Source organism: Eurypyga helias, unplaced genomic scaffold (genome assembly GCF_000690775.1).
Source record: "Eurypyga helias isolate BGI_N326 unplaced genomic scaffold, ASM69077v1 scaffold5939, whole genome shotgun sequence".
Taxonomy (NCBI): Eukaryota; Metazoa; Chordata; class Aves; order Eurypygiformes; family Eurypygidae; genus Eurypyga; species Eurypyga helias.
In genome coordinates, this window is record NW_010271264.1 from 50,533 (window position 1) to 73,279 (window position 22,747).

Here is a 22,747-nt window from a genome sequence, read left to right on the forward strand (position 1 = left end):
GGGAGGGATGCTGGCAAACAGAGAGCAATTAGACAGTTAGCCCCTGCAGGAAACAGAGACAGGTAATTACTACCTCTGAACACTGAAAGACCAGAGGGGCAATGTAAAGAAAATCGCAATACAGCATAAAACTGATCTCTCTATGTCCATGATTTTCTTAATCTACTAATTATATAGTTCTGTTTATTTCATTTACTGAAGATACTTTGGAGGTCTTGAATCGTTTACATGGAATATCCTCATAGTTAGAAAATGTCATTTATAGTTTTCATTTCTTTCATCCAAATTAAATTCTTCAGGGCCTGAGCAAGACTGTTACTTGACTCTGGGTCCCTTCTGAGTAGGCTGAGGAGGGGAGTGAATAAGCTGGAATTAGGTAAAGAGATGTGAAAAGCTCCAGTTTAGGCCTGCAAGATCCTCTTGGTCAATCCAAAGGGTGGTGGGATGGGTGGGTGTACAAAGAGCCAGGGAACAACACTGACACACATACTGCAAATCCTAGCTGGATAGGACATCAACACTCCAAGAAAAGATACCTGTAACAGATCACCGTGAGGACCAAGTTGCCTATAATATTTAGCTCCCAGATGATCTCACTGTCCTGAGCACAAAGCCACTCTGGCTACAGTGCTAACACAGGAGTAGAAGTCCTATAGTTGAGTTTTTGAGTTCTGTTTTCTATTTAATCTTTCCACACAGAGTATGAAATGGTACCCACCAACAATCATGATTTACTTGTAACACAATGTCTGTTGTAAATAATCCCATGCATTGTTAATACTGTTCCTGGTTGGCGTTTAATACATCAATAAGTATGCTTTGTTTCCCTCAAAACTAATTATATTTTTTCTGGATACAAACTCAAAAAGATTGTACTTATTAAAAAAAACCCAAACCCCACACCATCTTTCTGTAGTGCTCTTCAGACTTGTGTCTGTGCTACTACAGAAGAAACAATATTTGAAATCTAAAGCAAGGTTCAGGCAGAATAACCCTAACAGAGATGAAATGGATTATTAGCAATTTTTCTGGTTAGAACAGCACCTTTTGTTTGTTGGCTTTTTTAATTCTACCTTCAATTTCATTTCATTAAGTGAAGGAGAACAAAATCAAACATAGTATCTTTGCAGTCATTCAGAGCCTATGTAGCACATACCTGGACAGCAAAAGCCTTATGAAGTAAAAGCAGATGGACTACATTATGCATGTGCCCAGGCATTTGAAGAAAGTATAAGAAGAATTCCTGGGCAGTGGCGACCATAGAAAAACTTGGTTCTCTTGTGTAAACAATATTTTCCCCAACAGCTGTATTCCTCTTCCTGTTTATCCTTCTCTCCTGCAGAATTCTCTCAGTTCGGTCACATCTGTATTTCATTTATTTTTCAAAAATATTTCTTTAGCTATCCTCCTAGCCTTTTCAGACTATTAAGGCTGAGGGAATTTTCCAAATCTCATTTCTCCTTTCACAACCTATCCTGTTTACATTTTTACACTTCATTTAGGTTCTGAATTCACATAACGATCCACATGGGTTAGGGGCTTTGCCCACAAAGACTGGTTTGCAGTGTTAGAGTCTTCATGTGAGCAACAGAAATTGTCTAGGCAATCATTTTTTCTTTCTGATTTTAAGACCAAAACATAGCAGAATAATGAAGTGAAAACAGTATTCAGTTGTTCCTCTTTTTTTTTTCAATACTACATTTCATGCTTACACATTTCTGTAATTATTACACATGAGAAAAATTCCTGGAGCTTAATTTTTGTCACATCATATTTGAGAGTGCTTTTTTAATACTGGGGCTAATAATTACTACATTAAAGTTGGACTTAACATTACCATTGCTTTAGATCAGTGATGTTTTTAAAATATATTTGTTGTATGCTGTTGAAACATTACAAATCCTACTACTTATGTGAACAGAAATTTTTAGGATGGGTCTGCCTACCTTTTCTTGAAATAAAGTTTGAAAATGCACCATTAAACCACATCTACCTTTTTTTAATTTTAGCGAGGTTACATGAAACACAGTTGTTAAAAATACCTTGTATACAGATACAATATATTTGTATATTGAAGTCTAGCATTTTATTCTATTTTACAGCCACTTTGCTGAGCCTCAACTCACACTCTTCTTTCTCAAAAATAACTGAACAGATGATGAACTGCCTCTCAAGGGCAAGCATCAGTCTCTGAAAGTAACTATATTCAACAAGCAGTACCTCTTAAAATGATGTAATCTGTTCCAAGAAACCTGTTTCTATTTTTAAGTGGCACACTCTTATTATGCTTTTAAAAGGACATCTCCATCACACAGTTACTTTGCTTTTAACCTAATAACAATCATCGCTGATATTTAATATACATTAAATGGCTTCAGAAAATCATTGATTTTTAACTTACTGTCTACCCTGATTCTTACAAATGGTACTTTAAATTACCATTTCAAGTTATAAGACTATAAAATGCTTACACTGTGAAGAACATATCTGCTTAAGGTCATATTTTCAAGAAAGTTGCATCTTTCACAACTGCCTTAAAATGCTAGAGCATTTTGTATGTGAAGTATGCTGGAGTGTTTCCGTTTCTCCACTTAATGTTACTGAATTTGACACTGGAGAACCTGGAAAAAACATTACAGCAGAAACTGCACTGAGAAAACATGCTCAGCACTGAAAATCCACCCGCTTTTACAAGGAGAGACAATAATGACGAAGCAGAACCTACAATTTTGTATAAAGACCACTTTTCTGTGTGTTTTGTTTTTCACTACCATGATTTCTAGGTAAACCATTAAATTCAGTATTTCCAACACCATATACATTCATATTAAAAAAAAAAAAAACAAAACCAACCCCCCACAAAAACACAAACAACAAACCAAAACAAAAAACCCTTAAAGAATAATGTTCTTACAGCTATTCCCTACTAGAATGAAACCAAAACATACTCTTGGTGGCACAGGCATGTCACAAGAAGTGCTATGTGTAGGTGTTGCTTATCATATCATAACAACATGCTGTTATCTCTTTATCTCTGCCATCACATTGCAACACTAAAATGTGGATCTTTGAGTGCAGTGTGACACCATGTTACTAATTCTAGAGTATGCAGCTATCTTGCAGCAAGTATTATTGGATCTCACCTATTCATCTCATGAGTAGCAGCCATCCAAATCGGCAAACAGATTGGGGGTTCTGTGCAAGGGCACTTCTTTTTCCCTTAAGATTTTGAACCAAGAGTGATAAAGTTGAACCACCTAAGTTATAAATTCTACCATCTTGCATTCCTAATAGGTATTATGAAAGCCAGCATTATAGTTCACATTATAGTGCCACACATATCTAATGTGTGGCCTACTAAAGCAACTCAGATCTTTCTTACATCTCCAGAGCACAACAATCATCATCTGCTCCTCTCTCACATGCAGAGGTCTACATTTTTGTCACCTAAAGGCAAATGCGCTTTCAGTTTTCCAGATGAAGTTAACCTTGGAATTTAATCCAGAAGTATCACCTAAAAAGAAACAGACAACTGCAGTCTACAACATTCTGGGTTTAAAAATAAAAAAGAGGGAAAAAAGTGGGTGAACAGTGACTACCATAGCTGGCTCTAAGTATCAGTCACAGTGCTGTTCATAACTATGGCAGCTGAGAGTCTACTGATTACACCACCATGGCTTCAATGGCCAAAGACGTTTTTCTTTGAGATTGCTGCTTGGAAAACCAAAAGACTTTCCAGTTCAGTATCTGTAATTATCATTAGCACATTTTCTTTTGGTTGGCTTTTTAATAAGTGAAGTAGAACACCATCAATATCCACAAAACTTGTAAAAGTCTCGCCTGTAACTGAATTGTATTTATTAGATGTCAAAAAACACTTGGAAAATATATTAAAGATGCACAATTTTGTTCTGGTAGGAAGAGAATTTAGTTGATCTTTAAGGTATTTTCCATCTTTATATTCCATGATCCTCAGAAACTTTGTTTATTGTCCCTCAGCCAACATTCTCAACTCCTGGATCCTCAGAGTTCTTATTTTTCTAGCAAAAGTTAAATTAATTTTGCCAGTAATCACTCATAAGGAACTGCAACAATCCAGATTTGCAATTTTTTCCTACTAATTTAATAGTCTGGTTAAAAATGCAAAATAACAACAAAAAAAAAAATCTGTAATGTTACCTATAAACCTGTACTATTTACTTATTCTTGATGAAGTGAGCCTCTAAACGCCTACAGATTTCCTTTTCATTTTTTTACCAGGAGCTGAAATTAAGTTTACGAGGGTGGCAACTGCCATGTCTGTTCTTATTTGTTTTTTCTCCTTTCCCAAGCTTTTTTGCATTTTCTCAGCCCTCCAAGAGTTTTCAAATGTAACAGAGAAATTAAAAAAAAAAAAAAATCCTCCAGCACATTTCCACAGTGCCTCCAGGTTTGCAGAGCTGTTTGCGGCTGAGGTTAATGGGCAGGTGAACAGAAGGAGAGCAGCAGATGATGCTGTAACATGGTACAGCCCCTGCATCATCACACAATTCAGAATGCACCGATACCAGGCAGCGCTAGTAGGCAAGGGGACAGCAGGAGAAGCCTTTCCTTTAAGCCTGTGGCAGACGTATCTTATCCATACTTGCCGATCTCTTTTCAAGGAATACATATACTTCAGCATTTTTCCCTTCTGACTTTTTAATTAATGGATTTATTTAGATTGTCATTATTCTCCAGCTGTCCTCACAAGTGTTAGCTTTTATTTCTTAAAAGATGTTTAACAGAGAACTTGCATATATCAGCCACTCCCTACATTAGTGCATTTATAAAAACAATCATTTAATCTATTGTTGTAATCATTCTTCTTGTTATATCAGTTCTTGTTGAACTTCCCTTTTCACACTGCCTTTCCTTTTCTCTTGCCAGATTTATCTTTAAAATCCCATTTAAGGGCATTAATTTTATTTCAAGTATATAGAGTGCTACAACTAGAAAGAAGTCAAGATAAACTGTGCCCAAACAACTCAAAAGCTGCAAGACTGCAAGTTTCTCAACAGCTGCCTGCATATATATTCTGCTATATCACAGATGTGATTTTTCTTATAGCCTAAAGGTGAGCATGATAATTTTTTTAGTTCTTTTTACTTGTTACGAGTGGCACTGTAATGTCTAGGTTTGATGAGAAAGCCTATATTGCACTGTATAAGCATCTGAGATAACTTAGGTAAGTAAAACTGAGCCAGCAGAGGTCCTTCTGTGTTCCTGTAGGCTGCCCACGGGAGACTGGAGAATGGTGGCACAGCCTATCACTCGGCACACTGACATATTCCTTCTCAGGAAATGCATGGAAAAGCTTAACTTTTTCAGAGCTGGAGGAAGGACACTGGGGGACTATCAGCACGGTGGCAATTTGGTCTGTATTTTTACTACATCACAGCAGAGCTCGTGCTACAGCGTCCAGTCACCAGGCAGATAAAATAGCCTGGATTTAAGAACTTTAAAAATCTGATCAGTGGTGGAAAATTTGGTAAAGAGGTATTAACTCATTCAAATACTTTTAAACATCACAGCATCAAAAAGGCACTGTTTAGATTCTCTCAACCAACACTTCAAACACTGAACTTGGGATGGAAGACCTCTGTATCTAGAGCAGCACTGGAGTGTCCATAAAAACTGTTAATAGGAAAAAATAAGCATGAAGGTACATAGCATTTCTAGAACTCTGCAGGTAAAAGTAAATACTTCACCTGTTTCCTTGGTTTAACTCACATGGACAGCTTCAAACAACAATGTAAAATGGCTGTTCTGCAGTGTTTTGAGACACTTTGAAAGTGGTAGTATTGCTGAGTCTCGCATATTTAGACTGGTGTCTTGAGAACAGCATTAGAAAATTCTTCCAAGTACCTCCTTGTTTTGAAAGAGCACTACAAAAATGCCAATGCTTTAACTCTGATTTTATCAGCTCTGAAAATACCGACTCAACTATTGATCTTTTAGCCTGAGCTGTTCTGAAGGAAGGTACGAAAAACCCATCTGGATTGATTTAGCTTTGGTCTCCAAAAGCAAGTACCATATCTGTATGCATAATGATACATTTAGGATTACATTATGAAAGGCTACATACCTGAAAAACAGTCCTATAACCAAGTGATACAAATATTGCTGATGCACTGGGTGGATTAAAGATCACTAAACCAGCACTGTTTACTTGAAATAAAGATGATGCTTACTAAAGTAATGATTAATATTTTCACAATTAGAATTCTGAGAAAGCTTTCTTTCAAGTGCTCCAACAGATCAGCTTCACTACCTACTAGCTGGTGTATCAGTAGATATGCAGTTCCAGATCAAACAATTCTCTCCAGTGATGGCGTATTTTAGAACCAAAAATCTTACATCAGTAATGATGATATCTTTCTCAAAACAAAACTAGCATGACTTCCTAAATTGTTGTTACAGATCCAAAATAAGCCCTAAAAGCCCAGCATTACACTGCCACACTATGGCACCATTAAGATCTGCAAGCAAAAATAAAACAAAAAGACAATAAAAATAATTCCTCTACATTAATTATTTACAGTATCCACCAATAGTTTTGTTTGCCTGCTGCATTTGTAAAGAACTAAAAACAAACTCTTGTGTCTTGTTCAGTAACAGCTATCTAGGTACATTATGCTTGAGAATTTTATTTTTGTAATATTTTTCTTTTTCCAAAACGAAAAAAGTTTCTTTTCTACAAAGTTCAAATCTTCAAAGGCTAGTTTGATATGCCTGTTGCACAGATGGGCTATATAAGGAAGTGGATACCAAGGGCACTGCTTTACTTTGTTGGCTACAAAATACAGAGCTTTTTGTTCTCTGCATTACAATGTGATGTTTTCAGCAGACACCATTCAGAGGCAAGAAAGGTTCAAAAGACCTTCTCCAAGATTTTTTTAAAAACTATTTGAGGTAATGCTACAGATTTTAAGAATCTACATTCATTATTTCTTTACATCAGAATACAACTCATTTCAGACCTAGAAATATTTCAAAAATACTTAGTATTTCCACATTTGTACTACTAAGTTTTAGGAGAGCTTAAAAAAAATTTCTTATTTTTGCTGACCTTTTGAAGCACAACAACCTGAGATGGCTAGAATTTCACATCTAACTTTTAACTACAGCAGCCCACTGTACAAAGTAAACATTATTATAATTACTTTGCCATTTATATAATTTATATCTTCCATAGCATTTGTTTTGCAAGAAAGCCATAAATCTATTTTGTATGACCATTACCAGTACTGCTTTATTCATTCTAACATTCCATTTTTTAAGTGGTTTTCTAATAAATCAAACATTATACATAAGCAATTGGACAAGGCCAGGAGCATACCAATTATTTTACCTGCAAGAACTTGACATTATACACATTTCCCACAAGGCATAATAAAATACATGGCTGGTGCCACAAGACTTACAGGAATATCCTGTACTGAAGCATTAAATAAAGATTAGATGACTAGCTGGAGTTTGATTTGTTCCACCTCTTCCTTAATTGCTATTACTACCACTTCAGTTTACAAAAACTGGCATGGCTTAGATGTGCGCCAACCTTTTCCCATTAGGATGGTTTATTCAAGCTTTTAAAATCCTAAATTAAGTATCTTTCGTCTTCCAAACACCTTCAGCCACAGACTGCTTAAGCCTTCGATGAACAGGGATACTCATTTGTACGTTACCGGTCTCTAAGTCACATACACTCGTATATATATGTACGTACACTTGTATACAGTTTCTGTCATTAGGCCTCTGCTTTCAATTATATAATAATTTCTGTAAATTCTTTTATTGCCTTTAGTCAAAGCACAAGCCACCATGTTATGACAAGGATCCTAACTCCTCCTGACAGTCAAGATTTACGAACAGCGAACTGTGAACAATATAGTCTGAACAAAATCAGCTCCAGAGCCTCACTAGCAAACGTGAATGTCTCATGAGTGCTCCTGAACTGTCCGGGACAGGACCAGTCCAAACAAATGTTGTACTTGCACCTGGTAGCAAATTTGCAGACTACCACCTTGGACCTGTGATTTTTGGAAGCCCTTTGGGAGGGGAGGAGTACAACAAACTTGAGTGACACTGAATGAAGACGATTTATGGAGAGTGCATTCTTAGCAGTTTTAGTGTTTAGCAGCTGCCCAAGAGCCATGCTGAACCACACATGCAACTTGGAAACAAATTCCAAATTTGCAACTCCTCCCCAAAACCCAACAACAGTCAGTTCTGAAAATGTTGGTCTTTAACTGCACCCAAAAATTCAGCAGCAGATACTACAGCATTTCTGTCATCCTGTACTTTCAGGTTGCAAAAAATCAGTTTTCCCTTCCCCGGCTTACAGCAGACATATATTTTTCCATTAGTCATGCAGGCATCCCAGCTAAGTACTTTAAAAATGTGATAACCTTCTTTAAAAATATATAGTATTTAAACTACAAAGATTTAGGCTGGAGTTGAATAGACTACTGAAAAATGCTGTTTCTTACTACTGTATCTTTCCTTGCATCCTACTCTGTGAAGGATACTGTATTCCATATCAGATTAATTAAAGTTCTGTCACACAGAAAAGATGAGTTATGATAAATGGCATCCTTAGTGCTGCTGAATTATGTCTTCCTCAGAAGAATCAAAACCACACTTCATTGTCATTCATCAGCCATCCCCTTCTAGGAAACTACGGGAAACTTCATACCTTCCTGAACTTTTCCATTTGCTTATAAAGATCTGGATCCAGCTCCTGAGACACATCTTTCATCCAAAGTAGAGCTCCTCTGTATTCAGTCCGATACTGTTCCATTCGGTTTACCGTCAGCCATGTGTCTGAGATGGCCCTGTATCTGAAAGTCTCCACTTCTTGATATAATCTACTCAAAGGAGTACGCAGTGCTAATCTGGGGGAAGGCAGGAAGGAAAGAAAGGAAGGAGAGGAACATGTTAATTGAGTTGTTCCACAAAAGCAGACAGATTAATACAGCTACTGACACTTTACTAGCAATCAAAAAAACATACACAGCCAAAATCGTTCATGTAAGTGCTACCATATGTTCAGAGGCTCTACAGCTTGGTTGGGGACACACCTGAAGGGGGCAATTTTGCATTAGTATTGTGTTTGCAACCTTCCTATTCAAGTACTGACCTTTCACTTACACACGCGAGTAGAAAGGGAACCTTGTCTAATGCAATGTGTGTGTTTTAGTTAGCCAAGCTGCTTCTATGTATGCTATTAACATTCCTCTTTCTAAGTTGTGTTTAAAACTCTAAAAATGTACCTGAGGTAATTTATTACTGGAGACATATAACAGATGTATCAGAATTGTCATAGTAAGCCTCGGAAAAAGTACTTCCATTATCCTTTTAATCTTCAAATGTACATGTAAATAAAGCACCCATCTGTCAAGTAGATAATTACCTGGGCTTTTTCCTTGTCCTTTATTTTTAAGGAATCTGAGCAATTCCTTTGAAAGACATTTATCTTTTGGAAGGATTTAGGCATTTTCTTAAATGTTTCTTCCAGCAACTACACTTTGGAAAGGCAGTAGGGGACACTGTTGTCTTCCCTATGCCATCACTTTGTCTCCTAATGGGGTATCAGAACTAGACAGGATTACTCCAACATTTGTTTTGCTTCCTTTGCTTTCCTCTTGGTTGCCAGCAGCCACCTCACTGGAATGGGTTCAATCGGTTCTCCCCCAGTGCAGAGTTAGTTTAGTGTGCTACTTAGGGAATTCCTAGCCATTAGAAAATTTCTAATTTCAGCTCCAGTAATCAGCAAATTGTGTCTTCTTGATGTCCAGCTACTGAGCTAGCTACTGGCATGCAGTGTAAATAACAGCAGTCCCAACTTCAACATGAGCTTGAGGATGGTTCAAGAGAAGACAGTTTTCTTTTTATGTGAGTTTATTTAAAAAGATGCTTTAAAAATGCATTGAGTAAGAGACATAATAATAAATTGTAAACTTCTTATTGTGGCTTTTTCCTTCACATTTTTTCCTCATTCTACAAATACTTAACCATTCAAAGGAGAATTCAGTTCACGTAGACATGTCATGCAGTGGGATTTCTGCAAATCAACAGGGCTTTTGCTTAAAGGGGCCTTATATGTGTTTTAAAGATCCAACTCATGACTTACTGGATGTGCTAATGACCAAACTCTAGCCCAAGATAAACATACTAAATTCTTGGTGCTCTGTAGGCAATGTTTTATTTTGAGCCAAACAGCTGCACTGTTGAGCTGAATCTGGAAAATATCACAGTAATTAAGAGCCCCCCAAAATCCTGTAAAATGTAACGGTATATATTTTACCTTGCAAATTATGGTGAATTTGAAACTTTCATAGCCCCAATATTGTTAAAAAAATGTCCACCATAATACTCATAATGCCATCAAGTACTGTTACTTTTAAACTCTTTGAGGAAACACAAGGGTCAGTGAGACATCAAGGGCTCTGGATAACAGCGTATGTTTGTGCGTATGTGTGCCCCTTTGTATTCCTTACCTTTTACTGATTTGCTCCTATGCAACCTACATGAGGTCAGAGGGGATCTAGGATCTCCTAGAGGACTTAATGATTAAAGAAGAAAATGGCATTCAGACTCCTTTCTGCTCTACTTGAGGTGTGAGATTCCACAACCCAGAAAAAGGCACCCTCTTACCCATTTACCTGCCCTCGCAGGACCCAGAAACCTCCACAACAAGCCAGCTGCAGTATTTTTCTGTAGAGTAAGAACTGACACAAAGCAGGAGAGGGACCTGACATCAGCTCCTTTACAACCTTGCTGCTATAGGCTGTGCAGATGAACCTGTACAGCTTCAGCACTGCTGAGCCGAACAGGCACAAGTGGAGGATCTGGAGATACGCAGACAGAGCAGATCCGCAAGACAAAAATCAGGATCACACAAAACTCCACAGAGCAAGCCAGTACTATTCCCAATATTACAGCAGGTTTGGTCAATATTAACAACTTGCCTATCATTTGGTTACTCACAAACTTCAAATAGCAAAATGAACTATGCCAAGTTGATAAACTACCATTATCCCACCATACTTCGTAAATGAGACAGTAATTCTGACCCATGTACCTTTGCTGAGAAGAAAAGCAGAGGGCCTTTCCTGTGGCTTGCATCATTTTTCCTGCTCTTGTTTTATCTTGAGAACCCTGTGATCGAAGAAATTTCCCCAATTCATTTTCTTCCTGAGACAGAACTAATGAAAAATGAGTGGTCAAGCATGTTATTTAATAGGTTCCTAGCAGCTTTAAAGCTGGCCTAACATCAAATATGTTAAGTCACTCTAAATCCAAGCAGCACTGCAAAAATAAAAAAATTCATGGAATTCCTGCAATTTTTAAGCAGAAGATTCACTTGAGACATTTGCTGATATACTTAACAAGAATCACACGCTGAAAGGCAGCAGGAGAAACATGCTAGTTCATCCTTGAACAAAAGAATTAATTTGGTGAGATTATGCAAAGGGCCACGTCTTGATTATAGTATCTTTTAGTCTTGGGGTTTTCTGGTTTGTTTGGAGTTGGTGTTTTGCTTTTTGTGTGTTGGGTTTTTTGTTTGGTTTTTTAATCTTTTATTTACCACCTGGAGTGTCTCAGTTGATCTTTGGTAGCATTCTTTCACTGAAGCTAATTCTGAGTTATACCACCCAAAGCTCATTCACTTGCTTTTTTCTTGCACTCCATTTTTCATGCTTGACTACAGAACTGAATTTTTCCTTCATTTTAAAGAACACTTATTTTCAAATTACTTTGCAGGATTATTTTACAAATTTAATATTCTACACAATTCACACACTATTTTTTAATTATTTTTCAAATATCTGAAATATTTCTATTTCAAATTAACTGATTCTTTTTTTAAATAAGAAGATAAAGATAAATAAGTGTTTTTACACTGTTTTTATGACTACTTCCAAACTGGGACCATGAGTCTTCATAATCTCATATCCTTACTAAAACATTGAATTATGGCCTCATCTATTAGTCTTCATAATTGGCTGTCTCATATAGCACCAATTTCTTCCCACTGTCAATAGGGAGAATGGCCTAACATAATGAAAGATGATCTCTTGAAGTCCTCTTGTCATTTGTCCAAAGGCTGACAGTGAAATTCAATGCAGACTCACAGAATACTTTGGTGCCACATACACACCTTTGGGTCGGGGATTTCATCTGCAGCTGTGGAACACTTCTTGGATTCAGTACACTACTGTTCTGTATTACTATTTTACCTCCAGATCCTGAAACATTATCTCTGACTCTCTCTGGACAGTCAAAAGCAAAAGGAAAAACTGGAGGAAATATGGATAATATTCAACAAAAGACGCTATATTGAAAGATATCCTCAAAGCTGGATTCTTCCTTTCCAGGCCAGAAATCACAGCAGCAGAGAATCAAACAATATTGATTGCAGAGAACTTTTAGAGGTCATTTAATAAAACCTGCTGTTTGCAACTTCCCAAATGAGGTCCCTGTCTCTCACTAATGACTGCCACTAATTACTGTATACCTGTTACAGCCAAATCAGCATTACCAAATTCATCATAATAGCATGGATTACTTAATTATAAAACTAGTAATAAGCTCAATATTCTTCACAGTCAATCCTGATTTTAAAAAACAGTATTAAACCAGTTCAGAATGGAGTTAGGATTTCTAAGACAAGACACTTCTCAATTTAAAGAATCAAGCAAGAACTGAAAAAAAAAAAAATTAAAAAGCAAGCTTTCTCCTATAATTATTGCTACCTATCACTGCATAATATCAAACATAAAACTTAACAACTAGGAGATCTTCAAGCAAATAAGCAAGTCTGCCTTCAGCAGTGTACAAGAAACGTTATCTTTATTGTTAAATAGGATGAAACTAGTAGCTCCCCATTTTCATTTTTACTTTTTCACTTGTTAGATGATTACATAACACAGACCTCCTTATTTTAGCTACTGTATTGGATGATACTTACAACAAATCCTTTTTTGATACAGTTCAATTGCTTTCAGCAACTCCATACATGTTCTCTGAATAGAATGGAACAGCTGATATTGAAACAAAGTACACAAAAAAAATTGTAAGTGTATGCAAGAAACATTGATGAGTAAAATACAAGAAAGGGCTAAGTTTTTTGTTCAAGTTATTAGGGATCACTATTTTACTCTTGAACAATGAGTAATTATTACTTAACAATTTTGCTTTTCTTTTAATCACGTTGTTCACTGAAACTAGGGACAGACCAATCATAACTTACAAAAGGAAAATAAAAATAATACAGACTTATACTAAACACTTGATAGTTAACCAAACTACTCATGTTAGGGGTTTTTTTTAACAGATATCTTTGGACACATATGAAGATGTACAAATCTTTGTTTCTAAAAAACACACAGTAAAGCAAAAGTTACCAAAATGTCTATCCTGTTTATCACATGTGACAATATGCATACTGAATTTTTAATGCTGCAAATTTTAGTGGAACCAACTTGCATGGCTATGCCAACACAGAAGTTCAGCTTAAACCAATTAACTTTTACTGGCATAGCTCCAGTTTTCCAACAAAATTTATAAAGCAGCAGTTTCCAAAGTAGAGGAAAAGTCAGTCTTGACTAAGTTTAGAGACTGTTTCTAGGTAATGGAAAAATTACTACTCTTTCTGTCTGTCCATCTAAAACATCCAATCTGTAGCTTAAACCTAAACTCTAGTGTATCAAGCATTACACAAATATAAGCAAAACGGACTACTGGCACAGTAACTGTCTTTCTTCACATCTGCTTGACTTCCTGCACATTTACATGGGTCTTGTCTTTTAAACTGAGAGCGTGACTTGCAGTTAAGAACTTGTCTAAGTGAAAACATGCTTACAGCTTTTTATCTGGTAGACACAAGTTTCCCTATTTCCAATCCCACCTGAGCTAACAAAGCATCCTTCCTGATGAATCTGCAACACAGTAAGCATTGGTAGGAACCCAGGTATATATTTGAAAAATATTGTTCCATCTTTCCAGCTCATCCAGCTCCCATCAATATGCTTGATTTAAAACCCATCATCAAAACCCCATAGCTAGAATCACAACATTATAGTCATCACTACTATATCTAAGACTACAAAGGCTTGCTTGTTGTAAAATTGCCTCTTATTTCAGCTAAAATGCAAATAAACTGAGAATCCTAAGCCAGCAATTTTCTAAGAAACTGCAAGAAAAGCAGTAAGACAAAATCTTTGCCCTTATGTAGCAAACCAGTATCGATAAAACTTGACTGGACACTATCTTCCTTATTACACTTTGGAAGTCCATTGTCTATTATGTGCTTTGTGACAAAGATGTTCGAGCTCCTCACTTTGCAGAACCTTAATATTCCAGTGGGGTTGAGGATACTGACTGTAGGACTGTATTTGTCACACAGCAGGATTCCTTCTCTTTTTTACTCTTTACAGAGTTTCAGAAGCTTCTTTGGTCATGTCAAAACACCCTTATCTGCACAGAAGCTCCAGAGAGCAGAGTGCAACACGCACCTTGCTCTTTCTTAGCATACTGTATGTTGTGCTGGTATACGTGGTATTTTATAACTGTATAAAGAATCTAATTTCTATATACTAGAGAATACTATTAAAAAAATAAACCTTAAACTGATATAAGCCAAGGATAACTGAAGTAAGCACAAAGGACTATCTCCTGCTCTCCCCTCCTAATGAAAAAGAAAAAAACTGGTCCCAAAACCTGATAATAAATATAATGTTAGGTTCCAAATACAGTTTGAGTGACATGGGTTTCTGTTACAAAATGTCACTACATTCCCCACATTTACATAGGTACTTCTGTCAAATATTGGAAAACATATTACAAGAAAATAATGATAAAAACGTATATACATTATTATGTACTATTTGTACACATATTAGAAGCTTGGTAGAAATGAAAACATTTAAAAAATTAACAAAAAAAGAATACAGATTATGTAAACATCACAAACCTCTAGTTTTGCATCCAGATCTGCATCTGAAGCCACAACATGTTCATCTTCCTTTTTTCCTGTAACTTTTATAAGGGTTTGTTTTGTCTTCCAGTATTTCTGTTGCATTTTATTGACCACAGATTTTTCTTGGCTTTGAGCATATTGGTCATAAAATTCCCTTGGATAATTGCTAGAATATTAAGAAAGAAAATTACAAAACTTCAATAGTGTGCTTAAAAAATAAGTCTAATATGCTATATTAACACATTTCCATCAAGAATATTGCATTTGCATGCAGACATGTATATTCTAACATGTATTTCCTGACTATGCATTAATATCAAGCCTATTAAATTAGTACTATATCCTACTTTGGAAAATAATACACTGCTGCTAATTTCAATGTCTTTAGCATGCAGTACTGCTAAATAATCAGCCGCAAAGAATTCTTCCCAATGCATTATTCAATGATTTATAGCCCATGGAATTAACTTTCTACTTTTATATAACTAATAGGAGGGTTTCAAGTAAACAGAGTTGCTTAAGCAGGCAGGCATTTTCATGCAATTTCAGCAGTGTCAGGGTTTCACAAAGTTTATTTTACAAATGGAATTCAACTACTTCTTGCCTTCCCTTCTTTACAATTGAATAATAAAGAATTAGAAGAATACTCATCTCTGAGCATGCTATATGCAAGATAGCTCACGTCTGTCTTTATGCAATGACTACATGACAACTTGCATAACAGGTAATCTTTTTTTTCAAGGTTTATGTTCTACTGACAGGTGATGCTGCATTCCCGTAGCAGACCTAATAAAAAGTGCAATCTAAAGAAAAACTCAATATTTCAACCACATGAAGATGGTTTAATATAGGCTTGACCAATGAAGTCTTGATCTCTTTCAGGAAGAGAGGGAAATAATTCCATTATTGATTTCTGCAAAAAGTACGTGTCTTTTCCCCATCTGTGCATATATAAAAAGCTGCAGTGATTTTGCAGCTCTTTAGAAGTGAGTAGTTGCTATAACATGCTATATTAAATACTCCAGGAAAATTAAAGAACTTGAGTTTAGTTTGAAAAAAGATGTCCTCCACCTGTGGAGTGACAAACTGTGGTTCATTACTGAGATACTGCCCAGTAGCTGTGTTCACAACACACAGACAGCTCAGGGATGCGGAGGCAAAGTCTTAAGGGGGAGAGGGGGCAACACTTGCTGTGAAATACTATGGCCATCCTGAAACAACAAGCCATTGGTACACATCCCCCAAAAACGTGGCACATTTGCCCTACACGGTTACTAGTGACAGGTTACCCTCAAAAGGAATTTTGTTTCACAGCAATTTGTTACTTGCTTTAGTTATTTTTAATCAGTAAGTTACGTGACAGTGCCTTGATCACCAAAGGGATGGTAAAACATTAAACAGGAAGTGAGCAAGGAAAAAATTCAAAATGTACTTATACACCGCACTTCTTAGCTTCTTCACCAAACTTGAAAAGCAGTGATATTTACCCAGTTAATTCTACCCAAATGTTGGTTCCAAGAGTTTAATTTATGAATTTCATTAAAATTAAAATAAAGGCCTTTTTGGTGCTACAGTACAAAATAAACACCACACACAAAACATACCACACTTCATGTGGAATTCTACACAAATAAACCATTATCCACTCTGACAACAGACAGCCTGTCAAGTTAGGGGAAGTCTACACTGACCTGATATATGCTGTACCATTAAAAGACAAAATCTACAACCTCTAGTAACCAACAAGAAGATCCCCCTGCATTATGAGAAAACAGCATATGACAGCTTAATAAAAACAGCATTATTCTAAAAATAATATAAGAACTTTAAACTGCTCATAAGGCAGTGTAAAGACCCTTGCTATCTGGCTAGTTGTGTGCTTTAACTTCTGCTACAGCTGTGCAAATAAGCGATATTCAGTTCAGTGGTCAAGTGAAGAAAACACCATAATTCATCTGTTGTCAACCAGCCTTGATATCTACCTCACTTAAAGTCACCAAAAATTCTGGGGGTATGGTACAAGGAATAAAAAGGAGTTATTAATATGAGGTCACAAACAAAAAATACCCAAAAATGCTGGGATTAAATACAGATTCCTCAATTAGAGACTGATAAACCAATTGAAGGAATAAGAGGAATATAAACTTCTACCACTACAGACAAATTCAGCTTCTGATTTCATTTGGAGAATTTACTGGCTCCTGTTTATGATTAAGATAATGAAAGATTTATAATCACATTACAGAAAAATTCAGTCGACAATTTTTACTGACAGACACTTGTCAATAACCTCTTAAAATCGATTTTGTGTCAAGCAATCATAGACACACTTAGATTTTGTTAAACAATCAGAAAATACAACTGAAAGAAGGATGTACTTTATTCTGAAGTTGACAACCACAGATAAACCTCTTGCAAATATGACAGTTCACACACTTCTTTCCATTAAGTAGGAAAAGCAGTAACATATGCTATTTTTCTATCTAGTCAATTCACTTGTTTTTCCATTCTCTGGCAGTTTTTCATTTTTCATTTTTATTCTTTTTAAACGCAGTGTCTACCAGTGACTTCATATAAACACTAGATGCCAGAATATAATGTGTGATAGACTCAGGCAGTGACAAATCAACATACCAAACACCATTAGCTCTTTAAAATATGAAAAAAATGATCAAGGTACTTACTACTTATGACCTTCCATGTTTCTTGTTTTCTTCAGACACTTGAATAAAATAATAAATTATTAATTAATACAAACATCTTTAAAACATAATTTTCAAGTTAGACACTAGACAACATCTACCTTGTAACACAGAAAATTATTTTGTTGTAGCATCTTGTTTACCATGTTACATTGCAACAGAAAACTTTTCGATCTGTGGACCAAACGCTTTCCTCACGGAACACACAATTCTCAAGTCCATGAGACACACATTTAACTATTGTTGCTGATGTTGCCAATTATAAAAAGTCAGAAAATTTACTTAGCATAAATTCAGTGACTTTGATGATGCAGGCCAAAATTGTCGATGCTAGGCATCCTCCTCAGTCAAGTTTTTCTCCCCAATGTTATAGCCACAGTTCAGCTACCTTGTTTGCCCATGTCCCACTGATCTATTTTTTTAAAAAACAGTAGTCACATCGTGTCTTGAGCCACACATGCAAAATTTAACCACAAGATGATTTTTTTCTGAGGCAGAACATAGTTCCTGAGGACAGACATTCTTTATATGCATTTGGACTTTAGATGTTATAAATTAATATCTCCAGCCTGGATGCTCAAGTGTCCCATTGTGCTTTGAGCTGACCAGATGGCACGCACATCACTTCCCAGCGGTAACTGAGCACACTCCTTCCAAGCCAAATTTACAAGCAAAGCCAGACACTCCTTACAAACAACAATCGCCTGGCTTCTCCTCTGCTGCTTTCAGAGGACTCTATTCTCCAGCATACAGAAAGCACGTGTACAGAGACACTGCAGCGTGACCATAAACAAGACCAAAAAAGAAGCTCAGATGGTGCTGCCAGGAAACGGCCTTTGGTCAGACCAGCCACAGAAGGAACACACCAACAGGCTGCACAAAGATACGAAGTCGACCAACTGAGTAAACAGTAGTGGAAAAAGCAGCTAGGGAGGCAATGGTGCTGAAACTGAACTTGGGCACTAATCTGGGGAGACAGAAAAGGGGCTGCAATGGGGAGACCTGACACTGGAAACTTATGTAGCAAGGTGCTGCTTACAGCCAGTAGGGTTAGCACTGAGTGGCCAAAGAGATTGAACTCAATGCAGGAACCCGAACAAGGGAAGGCAAACAACCAGGGTGCTTCCTGCAACCATGAAGCACATGCACTTCCATTTGGAGTTGAATGGAGCCAAATCCCAGATTTTTGATTCTAACCTCTCTGCTGTCAGTACCTGTGAAACTTCCTGGCAAAGTTCCACGAGATGCTGCAAGATTGTATCAGAGCAGAAAATTTTCCTGAACTGGAATTTCTGTGAAGTGCTCAAACACTGCAACAGAGACTATGAGAAAATTCATAAGCCTGTCTTCAGGGCAGAGTTTAAATGTAAAGGCCAAGACCCAAACAACAAACAAAAAGGAAGAAAGAACTGTTTCAGCTTGCTGCACTGTAGCACCGAGTCAGACAATATACAGAATGGACAGTGTTGGTCATGGTTTTGCTGTAGTTTCTAGATCCAGAAGGCACAGACATTTTCAGTTTTCTAACACCTTTATGCTCGACTCCACTGTTTTAATGCTGGTCCTCCTTAAGTCAACTGTGGGTGTGTGCAAGCGAGATAGGAACACAGGATTTAGCTTGTATACACACCCATGACTCACTTATTCAGTAGCACACCACTTGGTTTGACAGGAAGCAAAGAACAGTCTACCTAGATGGAGTAACATGCACATTATGTGGAACAAAGTGTAAATAATCAACGTGGGGAACAGTTAAAAAAAAAAATCAGAATCATGGTGAAACAGTTCTCATTTGCAAACATAGCTCATGTTCCTTCTTCCTAAACATCTGACCTTCTATTTTGGTTCTGGCATCTTATTAGATTTTTTCCTCCAAGTCCTACACAGCACTCCCTATGCCCTTAAGATATTATTTGTGGGAACTTTTAGTTCAAAGTGAGGACTCCATGACAGCTACTAGGACAGTGTTTTCATGGTATAAAAATGAGGGCATGTATTCCTTGTCCTGCTGTGTGACACGATGGCATTTGAGGTGCTTGAGGCTACAAGACCGCTGGGGTAGTGCTGTATGGTTGAATATGTTAAAAGGAAACAAAAGTGGAGTCTTACCTACACTGACTGCTGGAAATAGCTCCTGGCCTGTCATATCACTCAAACCATGCCAGAAGAAAGAGAGGTCCCAGAGAGCTCCAGCTAGTATAGACATAAACCATGCCAGGGAGATTGCAACAGTTGAACAGCAGGAACAGGCAGCAGCCCAGTGCTCAAGCTCAATCCCTGGGCACATTTTATTTCCAGTACAGAGCTAGCTTTAGTCCTAAATGAGAATTGTTTGTAAAGACAGCTTAGTAAGCACTGGCATTGAGTAAACAGAACTGTAAGGCTTGCAGTACTTTGCCTATTATTTCCATCAAGAAATGTTCCTGGATCCCATTCATTTCAAACGCTGTTCAAGAACTTTCATAAAGAAACCACTTATGCTTCACAAGTGCCAGCTGAGTTTCACCTTTCTCAGTGACTGAGACCACTCCGAAAAACCCAGATGTCCAGTACTGTGAGGCCATTCTTTTAGCTGTTAATTTAGACCACAAACATGCATTTGGTTTGGGTCCCACTGATCTCAAAGCACCCCTAAATGACTTCCATTCACACAGATCTTGTTTCAAGTTAGATACAGTTGTACAATATTTGCAGAACTGTAAACTAATTCATATTTCATGTTTCAGCATCCCAGTTAAGCTCTACTGAAATGGTAACAGTATATATTAACAGGGCCACAAAATTATCAGAGGGATAGAATACATCTCCTATGAAGAAAGGCTGAGAGATTTGTAGATGTTCAGCCTGGAGAAGAGAAGGTTCTGGGGACACCTTATGGCATCCATCTTTCTTAAAGATGGGGACAAACTTCTTAGTGAGGCCTGTTGCGACAGGACAAGAGGTAATGTTTTTAAACTAGGAGTATATTTAGAATGGATATAAGGAAGAATTTTTTACAATGAGGATGGTGAAACACTGGAACAGGTTGCCCAGAGAGGTGGTAGATGGCCCATCCCTGGAAACATCAAGGCCAGGTTGGACTGAGCCCTGATCAACCAGATCTAGTTAAAAATTTCCCTGCTCATTGCAGGGGGGTTGGATTACATGACCTTTAAAGGCCCCTTCGAACCCAAACTGTTTTATGATTCTATGAACATAGATATTAAAAGCAGAAACAAAGGTAGGAGAACATAATAATGGAATATTTACTTGAGCTGGATGTAGTTAGTGTGCTAGTATAGGAATACTTATGTTTGTATCTGAGTTCTACTGCAAATGTATAAATTTCTAGCTTGTAACATTACAAATTTATTTTTAAGAAACATCCATTTTTAATAGATAGGTCACATCCTTAACAGTTTTCAGGAGGAGCTCAGGATAACTGGGTGATCTTCAAGGTCAACTTCCTTACAGCACATGAACAGCTCATTTCTGTGGGCTGAAAAGTTCAGCACCTGTGGCAGAAACTCAGGACAGATGAATTTTAATGAACTCAAATGCAAAAGTAAAGTATGTATAACATGGTGGGGCAGGTTACTCAGAGGAATGAAGAAGCATTGCCTGAGTATGCAAGGAGGGAGTTAGAAAAGCCATAACTGTGCTGGGGTTGAACCTAGCAAGGAACTCAAAGAGCAACAAGAAGTACTCTGTAAAAATGGTGTAAATGAACATTTCACCATGACTACTCTAGCTACACAAAAAATACAAACACACACACACACAGAAAGAGTATAGCATGTTTTCTGAGAATTATCTACAATATATTTAGCTTTTAGTCATACTGTTTATTTTCATTCATAGCCAAAACTTTTAACATTAACAGTTTTCACTCTCCAGATATTCTACATGTACACTGTAAATTGTCCCTGCAGTCATTTAACATGGCCATACTTTATTTATTTATTTTTATAATCTCTAACTTCACGTGTTGTTACTTCTTCTTCAAAATCAAAGAGGGTTAAGATGCTGATCAGTTGTAGCAGAGCACATTATTAAACCATCTGGGATAGCTGAAAGTAGTGAGGTTTTTTAAAGATATCCCCAAGTTGTATGTCTAGACACAAAAAGTGAGAGGTACTAATAAAAGGGGACTAGAAACAGCCCAGGGAAGTATCAAGGAATTAAAAGGCACACTTCATAAACATGTGGAAAGAACCTCTACAATTGTGAAATGCTGGCCCTGAGGCTGCAGAGACAGACCAAGAAATGAGTACGTAACCTTCGACTACTTTAGGTTTTGAACTCTGTTATGCTTTCAAAGAACAAGACATAAATGTCCTGTACAGAACTAACGAGTTGCTCTGCCAAAGCTGACTACAATGGAAGCACATAACTACTAACTACTAACACCTTCCCTGAATACTGGTGTCAAATTTAAAATTAACCTATGTTATGATACAGTTTTATATATAAAACCAAGATTAATTTGCCAAAAGGAGTTGATATAAGGGGCTTTATTTTTTTTTTAGTCTTAATACACTGGGAAGAAAAAGAAAATTTTCAAGAAATAACATTATCCTTACACTCACTAACAAACAAACAAAAAAAAGCATTCACCACGCCAACAGAAAACATTAGTATCAGAAAATTTCCATTATCTTTGAAGATAGAGTTACACAACACTTGTAATCTCTGTGACAGACAGCCTCTGTTTTAGCTAACAAAAGGTAGGGATACTGTAGATAATCTGGGGGTGGGGAGGGGAAGCAAACACAGATGCTCTAGAGCATGCTAGGGAAAGCAGTGCTACATTACAACTGACTGTACGCAAATCCGTGTTTATTGCTGCACAGTTCTGGACTTGAGGGTACCTGAAAAAGTCATCACACAGCTCCAGTAATTTTCCAAGTGCTTCCCAATGTTTTGAGACAGACAGATGCTGCATCACTTTCAGCACTAAACCTGAGCTGGCCCTGTGCCTAACAAGTCTGCCCAGAACACAAGGTGCCAGTGTGCCGAAACATCTGTTTCCATATGGAACCACCTGAGTTCATAATCCTGC

At 37.0% G+C, this 22,747-nt stretch overlaps 1 protein-coding gene across 1 annotated transcript; it reads right to left on the reverse strand.

Annotated features, from left to right (window-relative positions):
* Positions 1–8,710: 8,710 nt before the first annotated feature.
* Positions 8,711–17,723, reverse strand: LOC104514926 (islet cell autoantigen 1-like). The gene is made up of 5 exons (XM_010158739.1): positions 17,689–17,723; positions 14,999–15,170; positions 12,995–13,067; positions 11,105–11,228; positions 8,711–8,915 (listed from the first exon to the last, which is right to left on the reverse strand). The coding sequence occupies exons 1-5, from the start codon at positions 17,703–17,705 to the stop codon at positions 8,711–8,713; spliced, it is 591 nt and encodes a 196-aa protein (XP_010157041.1). The 5' UTR covers positions 17,706–17,723.
* Positions 17,724–22,747: the final 5,024 nt, after the last annotated feature.